Genomic DNA, 21,456 nt, shown 5'->3' with positions numbered 1-21,456 from the left:
AATCTGCAACAAATCATATAGTTGCAGATTTTGCTGTGGATTACCAGTGAACAAAAAACATTATACTGGAAAACAAAATAATAAAAAACAAACAAAACCCAAAACACTAAAATTCACCTTCCACTGCCTCCAGCCATGACGTGTCACTAGGAGGCCGAGGGTACAGAGACGGGCAGGGACCAGGGAAACATTGCCAGGAGAGGAGAGTATAATGTTTTTGTTTGTAGATATTCCTGTTTTTCTGCTGGAAATCTGCACCAAAATAGACATGATTTGGGGCAGATTTTCCGCTGCCTATTTCCCAGTGTCTTTGTGAAAACTTTTTGCCGAAAATCATATTTACTTAGTCTTAATTGCTTATTTATACTATGAGCCAGAAAAGCAGTGATCTTCTAATAACAGAAAATCATGACTTTGTCCTCACCTTTCTAAAGTAACGACGGAAAGTAATCAGAATATACATTTTACACAAAGTAAAAGGAATTTTTTATGTAATGATTTTTTTTCTTCAAACGTTCCACTTGTGATCTAGATAGACACTTGATGCTGGAGAAGTGTAGTAAGGGCTCCTGCACATGGCCATAACAAGCAGGAGCTCCATCTTTTTAGTGCCAAAGACAGTTTTAAACTTTTGTGGATCCCATCGTGTTCTGGACAGTTAATATATGGCTTCTGCATGGCTCCCAAGGCGTTGCCCTTACTCAGAGCTGCACAAGTCTCTGTTCACATTAGTGTTATGGTTGGTCAGGGGGTTTCTGTAATTTTTTAACAGCAAGTGCAGCATAGTCGGCAGTGCTATTCTGGTCATGAAAAATACAGGAAGAAACCGGGACAGACCTTGTAAGTCCATATCATTGGTCAGGATCCATTTTGATCCTTCTGAAAATAGATCTGCTGGGTGGCACTTGAATAAACCTGTTTCTAGAGAGACTGAACGCACATTTAAATATATTTTTTTTTATTTCACAACATATTAAAAAAATATATTTGGATAATTCTTTGTCATTTAATTAGAAGACAGCACTTGTTAAAATACAACCATATCTGCTGATCGTACAGCATCTGACAGAAGCGACCTCACAACTCAACTTCAGAGCACAAGTCAATGAGAAACAAAAGGGATTCAACGGCAATTAGCCCCCGGTTCACACGGTGCAATTTTGATGCCAATACCAAGAGTTGATATGAAAGGGAGAAGAATAAGTAAAAGGTTTGTACTTTCATTTTCAGCTAAAATACTGAAAAACTGCACTGTGTGTACTGGCTCATGGTCGGCTGTACCTCCTGCAAGTGCTCTGCAACCCCCAGATTTCTATTAGACCGATCCTTCACATACAGGTTTTCTACATTTTCTCATGTACATTCTTATGCACCAGAATCTCGGACAACCCGAATATAACAAGGTTTTCATTATACAACTATAAGGGAATACAAGAAATAATGGGGCACTCCTTCTGTCACATAACCACGCTACTACTGTAAATAAGATAATACTGCATTATGTAAGAGGTGGGCACGTCTGACAGGAGAGAACTTTTCTAAACCCATTAACTCACTTGGATTGGAGGATATTATTATTAAGTTACATTAGGACCTGAATTCTGGTCTCACTTGAAAACAAAATCTACCTGTACTTCCTGCACCACGTTCCTCATGTTCCAGGCCTGTATCATTTCAGGCATTCTTTTGTCTACATAGTTGCTAATAAAAGATGCCTTAAAGGAGTTGTCTGGTTTCAGCAAACTCATGATATTTTGTGTATAATTAAAAGTTAAACAATTTTCCAATACAGTATTAGTCACGGTTTTCAAGATCTCTTCTTGCTGTTATTCAGTAGGAACATTCATTATTTGCTTCCAGTGGATACAATTCTGTCCATTGTGATGTGATGGACGCACACCGGAGAACCCGGAAGTTTGTCAGCATTTTTGAGCTTCCCAAACCACCAAGACTGCCATCTAGCGAAGGTGTAAAGCTGTATAAATATACCTAAGTTGTTCATGTTTGTGCCTGTATTTGGAAAAAGTAGTTCTATTCCACCAAGCGCCATAAATATATCAGTTTGAGAATACGGCAAACCAGAAACAGTCCTGAATTGTGAGCCGTAACCCCCTCCTTACTGCTTTTTATTGACACCTCTGCATTCTCTTCAAATCCCAATAAGTCAAACAGCAGAGGGGAGGGGGCTGGAGACATAGGTAGGGGTAACAGAGGTAGGTTTATACTGTTTACACCTTAGCTAGCTAATAGTCTTAGCAGTTTGAGCTAAAAAGTGCTGACAATCTCCCGTTAAATCCTGGTCTTCGAGTCGACTGTAGACATTGCTAAGTGTTAACCAGGCCACATGTTCTTGGGAGACATGGGAAATAAGGACAAAGCTAGAAAAAAAAAAAACTACCATAGAAATTGAACGTTTAGTCAATACAGTCAAATCAATGAATGGATTACTCCAATGAGCAAGTTTAGATGTTGGTTAAAAAAAAATAAATTAGTAAATCAAAACTCACTATTCAATTACATTTTTTAGATTTTAATCCAAATTCTACGGTGATTAGTTCAGGAGACTGAAGCGGTGTTCATGCTCAGAGACAGAACGGATAAAAAGTAGGTAGACACGAATGCTGCACTTTTTCTTTTCAAGATTCATGGGGGTGGGAGGAATTCTTACTTGCTGGCCCCACCCCTTCCACATTAACCCCACCCACTTTTCACATCATACTTCAAAAGTCGCCAGGGGAGAGAAAAATCAGCATAGTTAAGCGGAAATATGGCATTGGCCAAAATTAGTGACTTATTACGCCAGAAAAGTGGCGCAAATACCTTAAATTCCCCGCACGGCGTCCACCCCAACAACTGCAGATCAATTCCAACAGACTATTGGTTATCAGAAGAACTCCAAGGTGATACTATGAACAAATGTAGACCAGAAGTTCTTCAGATGATGTGGAATGTGAACTAAAGTTGGTCATGTTATGTAATTATGGTGGGAGTATCGTACCACTAAGACCCTGCATCCTCAGGGCAAGCAAGTTCCCCTGGGAAGGGGGGGGCTCCACAGCTCCTCGTACTAGGCCTTGTCCAGAGTAGACACCTACAGTTATTGGTGCTGAATATACAAATGACTAACTCCTTATATCCTGTATGAGGGGTACAAGTCCTGCACTTTGCTCCAGTGCACAGAACTGGTGTTAAAGGACAGCGGTCAGTCCTTTACTTATCCAGTGCCCAAAAAAAACCCTCATGTTCTCCTGTTCATGCCTAAGACTCACATTCGGTTTAGACTAAGCAAGTGTCTGGTTTACCCACTAGCCCTGCTACTATGTTAAAACAATGATTCTAGTTCACATAAGGTTCATACTTTTCAAGCTGTGATACTTGTACCGTGTCATAAATGAAACCATAAAGTTCTATAGCTCCTCGGATAGTTGTCAAACGAAAATGTACACAATGCGTTCTGACGCTATAAAGGACAAGTGACTGTTTGCAGGGTAGGTCTTCCGTGCCAGAAAAACCCCCCAAAAAACCAGTAGAATACATGTACGAGTGTACCGTAAAATTGATGTAGTGCGAGCAGTGTAGAAAACAAAGTTATCCTTTATATACAAAGTGAACTGATGCATCATAAAGTCAACAAAAGCATACATAAGGAGGCATTGTCTAGTGTTATAACTTATCTTTTCACCCTTTTACAAAGGAACAATGCATCTTAAAGACGTCCAAACATATTAATTATAAAAAAATAAAATAAAAAAAGTCCTATATATAAAAAAAAATAAAAAAAAAATAAAGGGGGTAGACTTAAAATAAAAACGTCCAATATTTATAAAATATAAAATGTCTTCATGGCATGGAGCGTCCTTTGTAGAAACAATTTATAGTGTCTTGCAACAGAGACTGGATGAAGTGGTGTTCTTCTGTGTAGTGTTTAATCCACCCAGCTCCACAAAAAAACAAGATCTAATAGCTATAAAATACTTGATATAAAAGTATTTTACAAAAAAAGCTAAAAATGAAGATTAACATAGTATCCTAAGGCACTGCGCTGTGAGTGCGCTTTACAGTCCATGCAGTGTTATTCCAGATGAGTAATAGTTTCGGCTCACACGTACGCTCCAAGTGCAGAGTGGAACTCAGTCAGACATTGTACCAGTTGCTGGAACTTGGGCCGTTCCTCAGGGTCCAGAGCCCAGCAGCATGCCATAACTGCAAACCTGGAAAAGAGGAAGATTAGTCAACAGTTAGATGAATGACTACAATACACGGTGGTGGTCAGCACCATAAATACAAAGCAACCACAACGGACACCTGCGCTGTAATTTGTAGATGTGGAGAATGGTTTCAGAATTGAGAAATGTTGGACAGAAAAATTTACTCAGCCCTCTCACAGTTCTGGCCGCAAGCTGAGACGGAGACTAATTTTTAGTTTTCACAAAGTTTGCTGCTTCTGTGTTTTTAGATCTTTTAGCCAGATGTTTCTATGGTATCAATTATGAGCATTTCAGAAGTTTTAAAACTTTTGACAAATACATCAAGTTGATGCAAATAATATATGTAACTCAATACTTAGAGTGTTGACCCTTCTTTTTCAAGACTTCTACAGCATGCCAGGGTGAATTGCAGATGAGAATCTGGGCCAAATCCGGACTGATGGCACCCCATTCTTGCCTAATCAGTGCTTGGAGTTTATCACAATTTCTGTGTTTTTGTTTGTCCACCCATTTTTGAGGATTGACCTCAGGTTCTAAATGGGATTGAGATCTGGGGAGTTTCCTGGCTACAGAACCATAAATGGCAAATGTTTTGTCCACCGAGCCACTTCGTTATCACTTTTGCCTTCTGCCATGGTGCTCCATCATGCTGGAAAAAGCATTCTTCATCATCAAATAGCTTTTGGATCGTTGGGAGAAGTTGCTCAAGGAGGATGTTTAGATACCATTCTTTATTCATGGGCAAAATTGTAAGTGAGCCCACTCCCTTGGATGAAAAGTAACCCCACACATATGAATGGTCTCAGGATGCTTTACTTTTGGCATGACACATGGTAGCGATCACCTTTTCTTCTCCGGACAACCATCCTTCCAGATGTCCTAAACAATCTGAAGGGGGCTTCAGAGAAAATAACTTTATCCCAGTCCTCTGCAGTCCAATCTTTGTACTTCCAGCAGAACGTCAGTCTGTTCTTGATGCTTTTCTTGGAGAGAAGAGGCTTCTTTGCTGCCCTTCTTGACATCAGGTGCCTCCAAAAGCCTTCACCCCACCGTGCGTGCAGATGCACTGACACCTGCCGTTCCTGAGCAAGCGCTGCACTGGTTGAACCTATCCTGTAGCAGAATCCTCTTTAGGAATACGGTCCTGGCACTTGCTGGACTTTCTTGGGCGCCATGAAGCCTTCACAGCAATTCAACCTCTCTCCTTGGAAGTTCTTGATGATCCGATAAATGCTGCTTGTAAGATTGCCCTAAATCAAGCAATGTCCTTGGCTGTGAAGCCCATTTGAAGCAAAGCAACGATGACTGCATGTGTGCGTTTCCTTGGAGATAAACATGGTTAACAGAAGAAGATTTCAAGCACCATCCCCTTTTAAAGCAACCAGTCTGCTCTTATAATCAATTAGCATGACAGAGTGATATCAACTGCCTTGTCCCTCGTCAACACTTTCTCCTGAGCTAACGAGATGATCACTAAAATAAGGTCATTTTGTGGCAGGGCTGAAATGCAGTGGAAATTGGGTTTTTGTGATGAAGTTAATTTTCGTGGCAAGGAATGACTTTGAAATGAATTACAATTCATCTGATCACTCTTCATAACAATCTAGAGTGAATGCAAATTGCCACTATAAAAACTGAAGCAGCAAACTTCAGTCAGTCTCAAAACTTTTGGCCAGGACTGTAGAACTTTGTGTGTTGCAATGGGGAGCATAGGTCTAATAAGTGCACCATGGTAAAAGTTCATGTAAGTATTTTTCTGTTCATAAATTATAGGGTTGGCACATGATGACAACATGTTTTTTTACATAGAAGACTGCCCAGTGATCAGCCAAATCAGCCGATTCATACCAGTGTAGTATTATAAGCTTGCTATTCAAATAAATGGACGACCATGTAACTCGAGGCTGAGCCAGATCCATCAGAGTGGGAGCTGATATTATATACTTCTCTCCATTTTGGGTCATTGTGGGGGATCCCGAGTGGGGAACCCCTATATAACATCCATATACACTAATAAGACATATATAAAAGGTGTTGTCATTATGAAACAATCCCTTTAACATGTAACTAAACTTTAAAAAAAAACAACAACTTTACGTGTCATAGTGACATGTCAGAAGTTTTGATCCGTGGGGGGTCTGAAAACTGTTTTAGCGATCGGTGGAGGTCTCAAAGCGGCAGAAGCGAGCGTCGTGCCGCTTAGTTTCTGAACGGCTTTTCTTTGGAAAGCCGAGTGAGCATAGTACGGGTTCATAGATTTTCTATTGAGCCGTATACAACTCCAAGGAAATACGATCAGAAACGAAGTGGCACAGCACTCACGAGCGCTTCTGCCACTTTGTTTTAGTGATTGGTGGGGTTCTCAGTGCTCGGACGCCCACCAATCAAAACTTTCAACATGTCACTCAGATATGTCAAAAGTGTTTGGAAAGTTTTGTTACCCTTTAAGATAACCAAGGACTAAAACATGCATCAGTAATACCATAATGCATACATAGTAGCAACATAAGAGTGAATGATTCTCCAGAAAATCAAGTCAAGTAGGTTCATGGCTGTCTAGCTTCAGAAAGCAGTAAGAGAGCCAATCTGTCACACCTATACAGAGCCTTGCAAGGGTTATATAAGGGTATATTATAGGTACATTCTGTCGAACTCATACTTACAGCTCATCGGGGCAGTTGATAGGTTGAGCTATTCTGTAGCCATCCTTTAGATAAGCAGCCATCTCAAATGGGTCAATATCGACATAAGGAGTCTGCCCCAAAGTCATCAGTTCCCACAGTGTTACTCCAAATGCCCACTGTAAGCGAGAACGTAATGTGTTAGAAGAATTCGGCATTAACACAACGGGATTGCAAAAATCTCATAAAAAGGGCAAAATCGACCACGGTGTTATTTTAGTGTGTGGCCTAAATATGGTCAGACAATGTAGTTGTATTTATTTAATCTAGCTACAAGTAGACAACCTTTAACAAAGTAAAAAAATGGTCAACCCCAAAAACGCTGCGATTACTTTCAGAGAAACATCCTAACTGATTATCTCATTTCTGGTCTTGTGAAAATCCACATTACATTGCAGTTCTATGCGGGGAACAAGTGCCGGACTATCTAGACTCTGGATTATCGGATGTCTGATTAAATAAATTTTACGGTATATGTCTAAATACAAAACTTTGCCAACAAAGACCTGTTGCTGGGGCACCACTGACATGCGTTGGGTGATACACCAGCTATTATGATGGTCCTGCCACTACTGTCTAATGCCAATGCAGATTATGTAATGTGACCAGACAGCAGCCCCCGGCAGTACTACAATAGTGTCTTGATTTTATGCCCTCCACCAACTTTGTCCCACTAAATATTATTAAAGATAAAACACAAAGGTTGTTTGTGGAACAATATAGAGAAATCCCCAGGGACTCCGGACCATAGAAAAGCAAGGATTATAAATAAGGACTCTCTGAACCAGGTCATGTTCTACACTGTGCTGGGAACAAGACTCCCAAATGTTTCTTCAATAGAAGGAAGTCTATGATTTCACAACACACAGATGCCAAGCACTCAGGACATTTCTGAAGTCAGGCACACTGATAAGCTATGTTGGTCTTCATATTGGATATCATGGGAATCAGATTAGTTACAGAATAAAACAATGCAGCAATCCATATAAAAAGTGACAAAATAGAAAAAGAGCATTGTGACGGGAGCAGACAAGGTGATGTATGGTGCAGACAATTTTGTCAAGGGTAACGATAGTGCATTTCCCTTTACACCCCTGGTAATGAAGTCTGCCTGGTACATTAGTCACTAATAGAGAGCGGGTAAAATGACTGTTACTGAGCTGCTCTGTGTAGGTGGAGCATGAAACCAGAAGTAAGTAATACAGTGTAATACCGTCCATTTCCATTAGGAGTTTATGCAGAATACCCATCATGATCGAGCTCACACAATTTGATCAAAGTTGCCAAGAACCTCACTATTGTAAGTAGATTCAGCAGCAATGCATATTTATTCATAGTGTTAAGGTAGCATCAGTGTTCGCAGAGTGCGGTCGCCATTTTCTTGTGCGCTGTAAAATTCAAGCGTCGAACTTATATCAAATAAACACTGGACAGGCCTGGTACTGATTTTGGAAGAAACCCTATACAACCCCTTTAAGTCTTAATGCATTTCATTATTCAAAAACGCAACGAATAAACATTAAGATTCTGCAGGAGAGAACCTATTTGGTGTATGTATTAATAAGGCAGTCTGCCAAGGTAGTCCAGATGTAAAGGAAAGTATTACGTGTCAAAGTAAGACGTGGCGAAAACTAGAGAATGTTCTCATTTAAAATCTATTATCTATGGTTTATGATATGGGCTGACTGGCGTAGCCATATTTGCATTCCATCTACTTATTTCTTGCCAGAAACGTATTCAAGCAAAAGAAAAACAAGAAAACCTGCAGGCGGCAATCTGTTACCGTTCTACGCAGGTGAAACAGGGACTGAAAATAAGGCAACAAAATCATAGCCTATCTCCCAAAGCCACCGATTCGGTAAGGAAACCGCTACGCAATGACTCCTAAGGCACCTCTGTAATGCTACAAGGTTGTCCTGTGGGGCATCATTAAATGGAGTGGGCCCCACAAAATTATTGGAGCCCTCAAAGTACATACATATGCAACAATTATAGAGAACTACTAACCCTAATCCAACCATTTTAACCACCTGTCGCCTCCCCTGACATGTCTGTTTTAGTAAATACTTGTAATTCTGGAGCATCTTTTCTTTGAGCCATGTATTGTGCCATTCCTCTGAAGAATAAAAATTGTCAACTGGGTGTTACCATCTCCCTTGTCGAAGGGGTGTGTCCTTAGACGGTCTGAGAATGTGAACACTGATTTGACAGTGTCCGACTGTGTAGCCACACCCCCCAACTGGTAACACCCAGTTATCAATTTATTCATAAATTTGTAGGAGGGATAACGGAGGAACGGTAAAATGCAGAGTTCTAAGAAACAATGTCCCAGAATTATTTTATAGGGAATACAAGCATATGCATTTGCTTAGATATACATGTGAGTTCACACAAGTATATTTTTTTTAATGTAAAATAAGAGGTTATAAAGAAAGTTGAAAACTACTAGGCCTCATGCACACAACCTTAGCCGTGTGCACGATCTGCGATTTCGGCATGGACGGCCCGAGGAGTCATCCGCAATCACGGACCGTGCACACACAAGATGTGCATTGACTTCAAAAAGGCCGTACCGCAATTGTGGACCATAAAATGACGTGTCCTATTTTCTTGCGGTCCAGACTATGCACGGACTGTGAAAACCACTACAGTGTGCACTGGCCCTTAGGATAGAATATGTCCTATACTATCCGTAACTGCGGCTCCACAATTGTTGATGGTATGCGGCTACAAAACTACGGTAAGTGTGCATGAGACCGTAGGACTAGTTCACGCTGAGGTTTTTCTGGCGCTGTTTTTGATTTGGAAACAGTCGCAAACCGCGCCAAAAAACAACCGAAATCACCTCCTTTTAATTTCAATGGGAGGCGGAGGCTGTTTATTCCTGGGAGAGGAAAAAAAAAAACAAGTGTAATGCCCTTTCTTTCTGCGTTTGTTTCTGACCTCCCATTCAATTTAATGGGAGGCAGAGAAAGCGTTTTTCGCCCGCGGTGTTCAATGGCCGCAGCCAAAAAAACACCGCAAATAACACGACAAGAAACTGTAGGCAGGTCAAAATCTGCCTCAAAATACCCTCGGGAATTTGAGACAGATTTTTCTCCGGCTGCAAAAAAACGGTGTGAACTTACTCTTAGAGTATTCAATCCTCCTGAAAAAGCGTCCAAGTTATGAGTCAGACTGTTTAGTCTTATTGCAGCCACGCGGAGAAGAAATTCATTCTGGTCATCTCCATGACGAAGTAGCCAGAAGCGGATGACTGCGAATAACTGCGTACCTCAAATGACAGAGGTCACACGGAGTACACACAGAACACCTTCTACAATGCTTAGTTGTATACCTGCAATTGCTCCTATTTTTACTGGAACCTGACACATATACGTACTTTCTTAAAGTGGCGTAACTACCGCGGTAGCGCCCGGGGCTTGAGGGGGCCCGTGCCGCCAGCCGACACGCCCACCCAAATGCCCGGTGGCGCCGCTAGCAGCCGTTATGGCTGCTACAGCGGTAGCGCCGCTACTGTGGGGCCCGCGCCGCAGAGCCTTACACAGGCCCTCTCATGCCTGTAGGTGTCGCTAGCACCGGAGGGGGCCCCAGTGCTAGCGGCAGCCAAATACATGTATTAGTACTGAATGGCCGGGCATGTTCCGTGCCTGACCATCCAGTGCCTTACAATGACACTGATTGGCTAGTGGCGCGATGACATCATCGCGCCGCTTCCATGCTTGGAAGGTGCCGATTGGCGGGGCAAGTCATTCTGCCCCGCCAATCAGCGTCATTGCAGGAGCTGAACGAGCGTCCTCCAGACATGCTCAGAAGAGAGCATGTCTGAATCGCCAGTGAACAGCGTGGGAACGGGATCATGTGAGTATGTCAAGTTTATATATTTTTTTCCTCATACAAATGTGAATGGCATTATCTATAGTGGGGGGGGGGTCTATCTACAGGGGGGGGGGGGTCGTCTTTATGTGGGCTATTATATATAGGGGGGTCTATATGTGGGGCAGTAGCTACAAGGGGGTCTATGTGTGGGGGTGTGGGCCACTATATACAGGGGGCTCTATATGTGGGCCATTATATACAGGGGGGGGTCTATATATGGGGCAGTAGCTACAGGGGGGTCTATATGTGGGGCAGTAGCTACAGGGGGCTCTATATGTGGGGGTGTGGGCCACTATATACAGGGGGCTCTATATGTGGGCCATTATATACAGGGGGGGTCTATATGAGGGGCAGTAGCTACAGGGGGCTCTATATGTGGGCCATTATATACAGGGGGGGTCTATATGTGGGGCACTAGCTACAGGGGGGTCTATATGTGGGGCACTAGCTACAGGGGATGTCTGTATGTGGGCCACTATCTACAGGGGGTCTATATGTAGTGCACAGTCTACAGGGGTGGGCTATATGTGGGACACTATATACAGAGGTGGGCTATACGCGGAGCACTAACTATAGGGGAAGCTATATGTAGGGCAGCACGGTGGCTCAGTGGTTAGCACTATTGCCTTGCAGCTCTGGAGTCCATATGTGGGCACTATCTACAGGGGCTTCTATGTAGGTCACTATGTACAGGGGGCACGGTGTGTGTGTGTGTGTGTGTGTGTGTGTGTGTGTGTGTGTGTGTGTGTGTGTGTGTGTGTGTGTGTGTGTGTGTGTGTGTGACAGTTATATTTAGATGTGTTGAGAATTGTAACTTTGTTTATAGGTGCAGAAATGTTTTAAAAGTGAGAAGCTGAAGACATCTAAACGGAAAACTGCAGAAATGGGTCATGGCCGGGAGAAATCCATCATAGATGTCTGAACCGGAGGGAGAAGAAAAGAACTAGAATCTGAGACGTCACCGGTGAGTCACTTAATGTAAATGTTTATTCTGCCTCTAATCAGTATTGTAGTCACTGTATGATCTGCAGCGAGATGATGGTGGTATGATTTTTTGTGTGAAACCGCATCTCCCAGCATATCCTTACCATTGTTCCGGCCATGCTGGGAGCTGTAGTTTTACGCCGTACAAACCTATACGCAGTGGCGTAACTACCGCTATAGCAACTTCTACGAGGCCTGCAGCATGAGGGGGCCTGTGCCACCCGCCGGCACGGCCCCATCCCATCCCATGGCCGCAGGCTCCGCTAGCAGCCGCTATGGCTGCTACAGCGCGAAGCCACTGAAGGGGTTGTTCCTACAAAAGACATGCATCCCCTATCCACAGGATAGGGGATACATGTGGGATCGCTGGGGCGCCCAGCGATGAGGAGAACGGGGGACCGAAAGTCCCCCCTAAGTTCTCCATGACAAACCTCGGACTTTAGGGGGTCTGTGTCGGCAGCTCCATGGAAATGAATTGTGCACCGGTCGTGCTTGTGCGCATGCGTGACCAGCGCTCCTTTAATTTTTATTGAACTACGCAGACGCCGGAAGTCCGAGGTTCGTCATGGAGAACTTCGGGGGACTTTCGGTCCCCCGTTCTCCTTATCGCTGCCAGCGATCACACATGTATCCCGTCCTGTGGAGAGGGGATACATGTCTTTTGTAGGACACACTATAGGCCGTTTTGGGGGGGGGGGGGGCTATATGGTGTTCTCTACAGAGGGGGCTGTATGGCATTATCTACAGGGGGGCTGTGTATGGTGCTATCTATAGGGGGGCGCTGTGTGGTGGAATCTATAGGGAGGCACTATCTACAAGGGGGGGGTGTGTGATACCCAGCAGAGGGCGGGGGCCCCAGTCAAAAGTTTGCTATGGGGCCCAGTCTTTTCTAGTTACGCCCCTGCTTTCTTACTATACCATCTGGTATTAACCCCTTCCCACTTTTGACCTTCCTGACAGAGCCTCATTTTTCAAATCTGACATGTGTCACTTTATGTGGTAATAACTCCGGAATGCTTTTACCTATCCAAGCGATTCTGAGATTGTTTTCTCGTGACACATTGGACTTGGTTACTGGCAAAATTTACTCAATATATTGAGTATTTAATTGTGAAAAACACCAAAATGTAGCTATACAACACAAAATTGTTGCTAATTAACATCCCCCATACTTTAGATTGGCATTGGTTTTTTGAACACTTCATTTTCTAGAATGTTACAAGACTTAGAACTTTAGCAGCAATTTCGCACATTTTCAAGAAAATTTCAAAAGGCTATTTTTTCAGAGAGCAGTTCAGTTGTGAAGTGGCTTTGAGGGCCTTCTATATATAAGAAACCCCCAATAAGTCACCCCATTTTAAAAACGTCACCCCTCAAAGTATTCAAAACAGCATTTAGAAAGTTACTTAACCCTTTAAACGTAATTAACACGAAATTTAATTGTAATCAATTTTTTATTTTATAACACAAAGTTTTACCAGAGAAAGGCAACTTAATATTTATTGCCCAGGTTCTACAGTTTTAGGAAATATCCCACATGTGGCCCTAGTGTACTACTGGACTGAAACACAGGAGCACCTAGAGGATTTTGGGGCCTCCTTTTTATTAAAATATATTTTAGGCACCATGTCAGGTTTGAAGAGCTCTTGCGGTGCCAAAACAGTGGAAATCCCCCAAAAGTGACCCCATTTGGGAAACTCCACCCCTCAAGGAAATTATCTAGGGGTATAGTGAGCATTTTGGCCGCATAGGTTTTTTGCAGAAATTATTGTAAGTAGGCCGTGAAAATAAAAGTCTACATTTCTTCACAGAAAATGTAGGTTTAGCTAATTTTTTTCTGATTTCCACAAGGACTAATGCCATATTCACACGACCGGGATTAACAGCCATGTAACGGACGTTTTTTTTGAACTGCTGTCACACGGCCGCAGTAGGAACAATACACCCCCAAATGGGGCTATTCACACGGCCGATTTTTTGACGGCCCCGGAAACCGGGCCGTCCAAAAAAGTGGAGCATGCCCTATTTTCGGCCGTTCTCCCGGCCACAGGGCTCCCATAGAAGTCTATGGTGCCGTGTAAAGCACGGCTGTCACTCGGATGTGATCCGAGTGACGGCCGTGCTTTCTGCCCACTCGTTCGCGCTCTTCTTCTCACAGTGCGAAGTGCATGTGCGGAGGAGGGCGGTATTTTTTTGCTCCCTGTAGGAGCGGAATTCCAAATTCCCGGCCACAGCGTTGCCGAAGCTGTGGCCGCGGATTCCGCTCCAGGAGAAGTCCCTAACTTCCCTGTCTATATATGGACAGACGTCAGGGACTTTTCCTGGCGCGGTCCCCTACTCCTGAAACGGAATCCCCAGCGCTGTGGCCGGTGTTTACGCTCCAGGAGAAGTACCTGACTTCACTATCCATATATGGACATTGAAGTCAGACTTCTCCTGGAACGGTCCCCTACAGTGGAGCTATCTACAAGAAGGTAGGGTGGTGCTATTTAAAAGGTGGCTGTGTGGCACTACCTACAGAGGGAAGTGTGTGTGGCACTACCTACAGAGGGAAGTGTGTGTGGCACTACATACAGAGGGAAGTATGTGTGGCACTACCTAGAGGGAAGTGTGTGTGGCACTACCTACAGAGGGAAGTGTGTGTGTGGCACTACCTACAGAGGGAAGTGTGTGTGGCAAAAAAATTTACAAATAAAATGCATTCATTTTCAAAACAGACAGGGAAAAAAACCGGATGCAAACCGGGTCAAAATCGGCCGTTAAAAACTGAAACACGGCCCGGAACCGGAACGAATGCAAAACGGCTGAGAAAAACAGACCAAAACGGACGTTTTTATCGGCCGACACTCGGACCCGGTCGTGTGAGTAGAGCTTAAAGGAGAAAAAGCCCCTGAGGGACCAAAACAATGAAAACGCCCAAAAAGTGAATCCATTTAGGAAACTACACCCCTTGAGGAATTCATCTAGTGGTGTAGTGAGCATTTTGACCCGACAGGTGATTCATAGATTTTATTAGAATTGGGCAGTGAAAATAAAAACAATCCCTTTTCTTCAATAAGACGTAGCTTTAGCTCAAAATTTTAGATTTTCTCAACAAATAAAAAGGAAAAAAAGAACCCCAACATTTGTGAAGCAATTTCTCCTGAGTACGGAAATACCCCATATGTGGTTGTAAACTGCTGTTTGGGCACACAGTAGGGCTCAGAAGGGAAGGAGCGCCATTTGGCTTTTGGAGTGCAGATTTTGCTGGATTGTTTTCTGGGCACCTGTGGGACCAAAACAGTGGAAACCCCCAGAAGTGACCCCATTTTGGAACCTACACCCCTTAAAGGTATTCACCTAGGGGTGTAGTAAGCATGTTAACCCCGCAGATGTTTAACAGAAATTAGTGAGCACTCGATGTTAGAGTGAAAAATTTATTTTTTCCATATAGATATGCCAATATGTGGTGCCCAGCTTGTGCCACCATAACAAGACAGCTCTCTAATTATTATGCTGTGTTTCCCGGTTTTAGAAACTCCATACATGTGGCCCTAATCTTTTGTCTGGACATTTGACAGGGCTCAGGAGTGAAAGATTACCACGTAAAATTGATCCTAATTTGGCGATTTACAAAGTATTGGTTCACAATCGCAGAGGCTCTGATGTGGAATAATAAAAGAAACCTCTGAGAAGTGACCCCATTTTGGAAACTACACCCCTCAAGGCATTTATGAAGGGGTGTAGTGAGCATTTTCACCCACAGGTCTTTGCACCATCCGCAGCAAATTAATTTATGGAAAAGTAAAAATGTTCACATTTTCCCTAGATATGCCAATTCAGTGGCAAATATGTCATGCCCAGCTTCTGCCACTGGAGACACACCCCAAAAATTGTTAAAAGGGTTCTCCCGGGTATGGCGATGCCATATGAAGTAAACTGCTGTTTGGGCACACTGTAGAGCTCAGTAGGGAAGGAGCGCCATTTGGCTTTTGAAGCGTAGATTTTGCTTGGTAATAGTTTTGTTTGGAGTTTTACTGGTATTTCAGTTTATAATGTGGGGGTTACATGTAAGCTGGGCAGAGTACATCAGGGGCATAGTCAGGTGGTATAATAACAGGGTAAAAAAAACAAACAAATTAATCCATAGATGTGTTAGGCCTTATTCACACGAACGTATATTATGTCCGTGATACGGGCGTGAAAATCTCATGTGTATCGCACGGACCTATGTTAGGCTATGGGGACGCCCAGAATGTCAGTGATTTTGAAGTGAAGGGAAACATAAAAGCCCCTCCTTTACGGTTTCGTAACAAAAAAAACAGTATCATAAGGATGCCGGCTGCGAGAAAATCACGCAACCGCGCACCATATACAGATGCCACACAACTTTTGTGCGCGCAAAACGCACACGCTCTTGTGAATCCGGCCTTACGCTGTGAAGCAAACCTTTCTGCACAGGCCGGTGTCGCTCTGATAAATGATGTCCTTTCTTATCCCCCTTTTGGTCCACACTCTGCACCTTTGCAGTTTGAGGAATTTTGCTGGGAAAGTGTTGTCCTTGTATAATACGGGCGCCCTCGCTTCCAGCAGATATGTTTGGGCCCTCCCCTTCCGGTTTCCCTAATTTTAGGGCCTTGATAAATCGCCTCTTGAAACGGTAGGAATGTTCCCCTTGGATCGGCACAACTGCATATTTTTTTTATTTCCTGACTTATTGGAGCCTTCACTAATTTTATATTTCATAGACACAGTGGTATGAGGGCTGTTTTGTTGCGGGACGAGCTGTAGTCATTATTGATGCCATTTTGGGGTAAATGCGACTTTTTGATCACTTTTTATCCTATTTTTTGGGCGGCAAGGTAACCAAAAAACTATGCCAGAATTGCAGTTCTTTGGGTTTTTTATGCAGCGTTCAACATGCATATAAATTACAAGTTCACTTTATTCTGCGGGTCAATACGATTCCGGCGATACCCAATTTATAGCACTTCATGCTTTACAACTTTTTGCACAATAAAATTACTTTTGTAAAAAGGTTGTATTTTTTTTTTATGCTGTTCACGGAAAAACAACAATATTTTTATAGCTCAGGCCATTACGGTCGCGGCGATACCTAATATGTATGGTTTATTTATTTTTTCAATAATAAAGGACTTGATAAGGGAAAAACTCCTGAGCCGCTGCTATCTTGCCGTCGCTACGAAAGCCTTTCAGGCCCCGCCTCCAGGCGGAGCCTGAACAGCTTCCGTGCTAGGCAGACCAAGTGGCCAGTATTAGGCCTCCGGTTGCCATTGCAGCCACCGGAACCCCGGCAATTTCATTGCTTGGGTGCCGAGGAGCCGCAAACAACGTAAATGCAGCTGCATTTAAGGGGTTAATGGCGGGGATTGAAGTTAATTTCGGTCTCCACCATTAGAGCTGGATGTCAGCTGTAATACACCGCTGACATCCGGCGATTATGGCACCAACTCAGCTGAGCCAGTGCAATGAATTTGTCGTATGGATACGGCAAAATGCGGGAAGCACTGGCTTTCCATGATGTATACATACAACAAATGTCGAAGGGGTTAAAAAAGCAAAACACAATAACCTGTTGACAGATGAGGAAGAGGCGCGCACACAGTTACTAGGAAGTGATCGCAGAGATGCTTTTATTGAGTAAAGACTGCAGAGCCCCAGTAATAGTGGAGAATAATGGTAAAAAAAATAAAAAAAACTTCTATAAAAGCGAAAATTGTGTGTGAGAATTATTATTAAAAAAACCGCTTCTATATCTGGCTCTACTGAACTATATATTACTCAGACTATTATTGAGAAAACATAATAGGGACTTACCACATCACCAGCACTGGAAAACTCTTTGTTTACTAGACTCTCAAGAGACATCCAGCGTACCGGTCGGTTCTCATTGTCACCAAGACAATGGTAATCCATGGGGAAAAGGTCTCGTGATAGAGCATTATCTGTAATCTTTACCTGGAGAGACTCATCAATTCTGAAACACAAGAAACCAGCATCAATATACAGAACCTGTGAAGATGTATTCTGAAGAGCAACATTTCTATTAACTTCATGCATATATTTTTCCCCAATAATCAGGTGCTGTTCCATCAGGTTTCCAGTGGTTTAGACAAGCAGAATAGATTAGCCTACTTTGTTACTCTGTCCATTAAAAAAAACTGGACGGTGACAGATCACATTAAAGTCAATGTGATCTTTTAGCGGTGTTTACTGACTTGAAGCATAAGTCTATGTCAGAAGTTGAAGCCTTGACACCAGTGTGAACAGTGTCAAAGAAACTCTTCCAAAAGTGCATCTTGTGAATAATCCCAGGTAGTAATCCTAATCCAGTTACTGATTGGAAGATTTCTGAGAAGCTAACCACTTACACACAATTTCTAGCAGCAAGGTCTTTGTGGATAACTTCTCGTCTGGCCAAGTAACTCATCCCGCAGGCTATCTGAATCGCCATGTGTACAAGATCTTGCTGGGAAATAGCCTAAGGGAGAAGAAACATAAAAAATGGAATGTAGAGGATACCAAAATCTGACAAGAGAATAAAGAACAGACAACCACTAACTCCGCACGGTCCCCAATCCCTAGATAAAGTGCATGATGTGTGTGTATCAGCAGGCCAAGGATCATCAATGCTGCAAAGTACGGACTAGCTGATCTGGTGGCCCAAGTGTCACATTTTAAAAATGTTGTCTAAATTCTTCTTTTTAATTTAAGAACAAAACTTTATGGCAACTGTTGTTTATATGGTATGGAGTAATTTTGATCAAGGTAATATTTGCCGTAAAAACATAAAACTATATAGGTGGATGGGGTCATATTTTCTTAAAAACCAAAAGGCCCCCATAAACATTAGATTGTTGGCCGACCATCTAACGTGTATGGGGGACTCCCTACCTGGGAATGTTGAAGGATTGGGCATGATAAACTTCAATGCTAGCTTATTATTTTTCCTCAGGGGAAATAAACCTCTGGCGGTGGCTTGCTCCCCTCTCCCCATTGAAAAAAATGTGCGTTCGGCAGAACTGGGCGTGCGTGCATGGAGGGAGTTCATTATGAAGAGCTATTGGCAGAACAAGAGTCTGGCGGACAGCTATTGAAAGTATTAGGCCACCTTAATTCTCAGTGAGCATGAAAAAGGTAGGAGCAGTCCTAATTTTTTTTTTTATAGATCTAACTAAATCATCAAAACAATTAATGATTTATTACCAAGACCACATAAAAGGAATACGTCCGCCCTGGTGCAAATGTGCGTCTTCACAAGGTCACCCAGGATTTGGCTTGCCCGCCTCTTATAATGTGACAGTTACATGACCCTTGGATGTTTCCACTCTCACTTTTACAAGTGATTCAATTGGTGTGAATGGGAAGATGGGTCCTACACCGGTATGCGCCACTCCTGGGAAAAATTGTTTTGGGGTCTAACTGAATGTGGACTTTTTTTTTGCCATAAATCCAAATCCAGCTGCATGGGGCCAACTCAATGGTGGGGAGAGCTTTTGGTTGTAAAATAAAGCATCTGTAAAAGCCGTACAAGGAACTTCAACATTTCACAGAAAAATACAGCAGGGAGGGGAACTTTTTTTAATTAAAATGTCTATGGCAAAGATGGAGAAACTATGTACAGGCACATGTTCTGTCTGTGCAGATCTATCCAGGAATGATGGGACTGTGTAGGGAGATCTCCTTACTTTCTGATTAAACGTCTGTTTTCTGGGAGTTGTGGTGAGGAATCTGCGAGCGCACAGACCTTACATGCCATGCACGTCAAACAGCGGAGATACTATACACCAACTTGTCTACACTAGTAAGAATATTTTCTCAGGCGTGAAGGGGGGGGGGGGGATAGTTTACATTGTTATTTTAGAGCAAAAAGGTATTCAAATTAAACCGTTGCACAGCTTTACATCAGAGGGGGAGAATGATGAAATGAACACTGTGCCTTCTATGGAAGAGATTTGCAGAAAGCTTAAAATAGAGAAGACTGAAAAGTTTACCGGTACCCTTGTAACAACGATTTAACTCAGGGAAAGAGGCCCCTTGGGCAAGAACTGAGTGGGCCCATTGTCCTCCAGCCGGGACACCCCCCTCATGGCCGCACTGACCAGCACAGCAACATTGGATGTGCAGAGAAAGATGAAGTTTGGCTTTTCGGTGGCATCTTTACCTAGGTTTAACTTAAAAAGCAAGGCCGCCTCATCCAGTATGATCAAACAAGTTTTGGTCATCATGTATGATTTGGAGGCAGTGCAGTGAGCAGTTCCCTCCCTGTACGGGCTTCTTCTTAAACATGCTCATATATAGTGGAGACCTTTCTCTGCGCAACTGAACGTGCCACACATCACAGTCATAGAATATTTCAACTGTTGCATTGCAAAGGGTGAAACGTGCAGGTAACGCAGAGGTCTCTCTCGCTCTCAAACAGTTTCCACTAAAACCAATCCTTGCGGGTCAAGCCTTCCCATGCATTGATGCACTGACATATACCAATGCAAAGCTTCTCACGAAGTTACACGGAGTAACATTGCAGGACCACACTTCAGAAAAAAAGTAGATAGGATTGACTGGCCAAACAAGGTTTTACGCACTTTGGGGGAGACTCTAAAATCAGGTAAAAGGTATGAAGAGAAGAGAAGGGTGCACTAAGAATGAGGTTATATTATAGTCCGATACACCGATTGTTATAGAAACGAAAGCACTGATCAAGGTGAATGCATTGCAAGGTGTGGGGGGAAAGTCTGACAGCACAAGCCTACATAAAATAACACAATGGGGAACGTGTATGGTAAACCACCTGCTTTACCTTCTGCAGGTAACCGACTCCTTCGGAACAATTAGGCTATCCACTGAAAGCGGAATACTCGAGTAATTCAGAATATAGCTACTCCAACTCACCGAGGGAATTGGACACAATTGTTACCCGAGATTGTCAATGCTCCATGAATGACCCAGACGGAGCAATACCGCAGTGCTAAAGAACATTATCGTAATGAAAATATACACACATTCCTCTGGTATCTCCCGAGACTGGTTCTCACATCCTCATGTTCACATTTTCCTTTGTAAGCTGGCAACTCCACAGCTTTTCAAGATAACCAAGGGTCAAGTTTGGGATCCTCCCTGTTTTGGACAGAACAGGGCACTGGAAGCATGTCAGCAAAATATACAATGGATGAAGTCTCACACTTCAGACCCACTCTTCATCACGGAAATCCATCAGGATACAGAAGTGTTAAAACCTACGGAATAACGTCTTTAGGTTTTAGCTACAATCTGTCCAAAACTCATCCTCCCAGACAGACAATTGGCATCCCTGACTAGCACCCACATCGCTCGAACCCTTGCAGCAAAACTACTGTTATTGTAGAACGTCTGGGTAAACGCATTCAATGGTTTACATTCTTGAGCTTAATGTTATACAGAGTTGATCGCTAAAGATGACTGGATATACATTATTAATGGAGCGGATTTGAGTCTAATGCAGAAAATTCCTCAGAGGCAGAATCAATTTGAAAAAATGATGGGGTAAAAATTTTGATCTGCACCGGTATGCAAGAAAGTCTAGAGAAAAGTAAAGAATGTCCGACTGCTATATCCAGATGTGTGGGTGTTCAGGTATAAAATGCCTATACTGCGGTACCCGAAGAATGCCTTGTATCAGACAACCATTTATGAGGAACATCTCAAGGCTGCATGTCTCTCGTCAA

At 43.0% G+C, this 21,456-nt stretch overlaps 1 protein-coding gene across 2 annotated transcripts in view; it reads right to left on the bottom strand.

Annotated features, from left to right (window-relative positions):
- Positions 1-2,509: 2,509 nt before the first annotated feature.
- Positions 2,510-21,456, bottom strand: part of RYK (receptor like tyrosine kinase) — a 139,938-nt gene continuing 120,991 nt past the window's right edge. For both annotated transcript variants that reach the window (XM_075861198.1, XM_075861199.1), the window contains 4 exons: positions 18,124-18,233; positions 17,570-17,729; positions 6,872-7,008; positions 2,510-4,211 (listed from right to left, as the gene is read on the bottom strand). In XM_075861198.1, coding sequence (XP_075717313.1) covers positions 4,100-4,211; positions 6,872-7,008; positions 17,570-17,729; positions 18,124-18,233 — 519 coding nt within the window. In that variant the 3' untranslated portion in view covers positions 2,510-4,099. The remainder of the gene's footprint in view (positions 4,212-6,871; positions 7,009-17,569; positions 17,730-18,123; positions 18,234-21,456) is intronic.

The sequence above is a fragment of the Rhinoderma darwinii genome, chromosome 4 (genome assembly GCF_050947455.1).
Source record: "Rhinoderma darwinii isolate aRhiDar2 chromosome 4, aRhiDar2.hap1, whole genome shotgun sequence".
Classification (NCBI taxonomy): Eukaryota; Metazoa; Chordata; class Amphibia; order Anura; family Rhinodermatidae; genus Rhinoderma; species Rhinoderma darwinii.
This window is presented reverse-complemented; position numbering and strand designations above follow the sequence as displayed.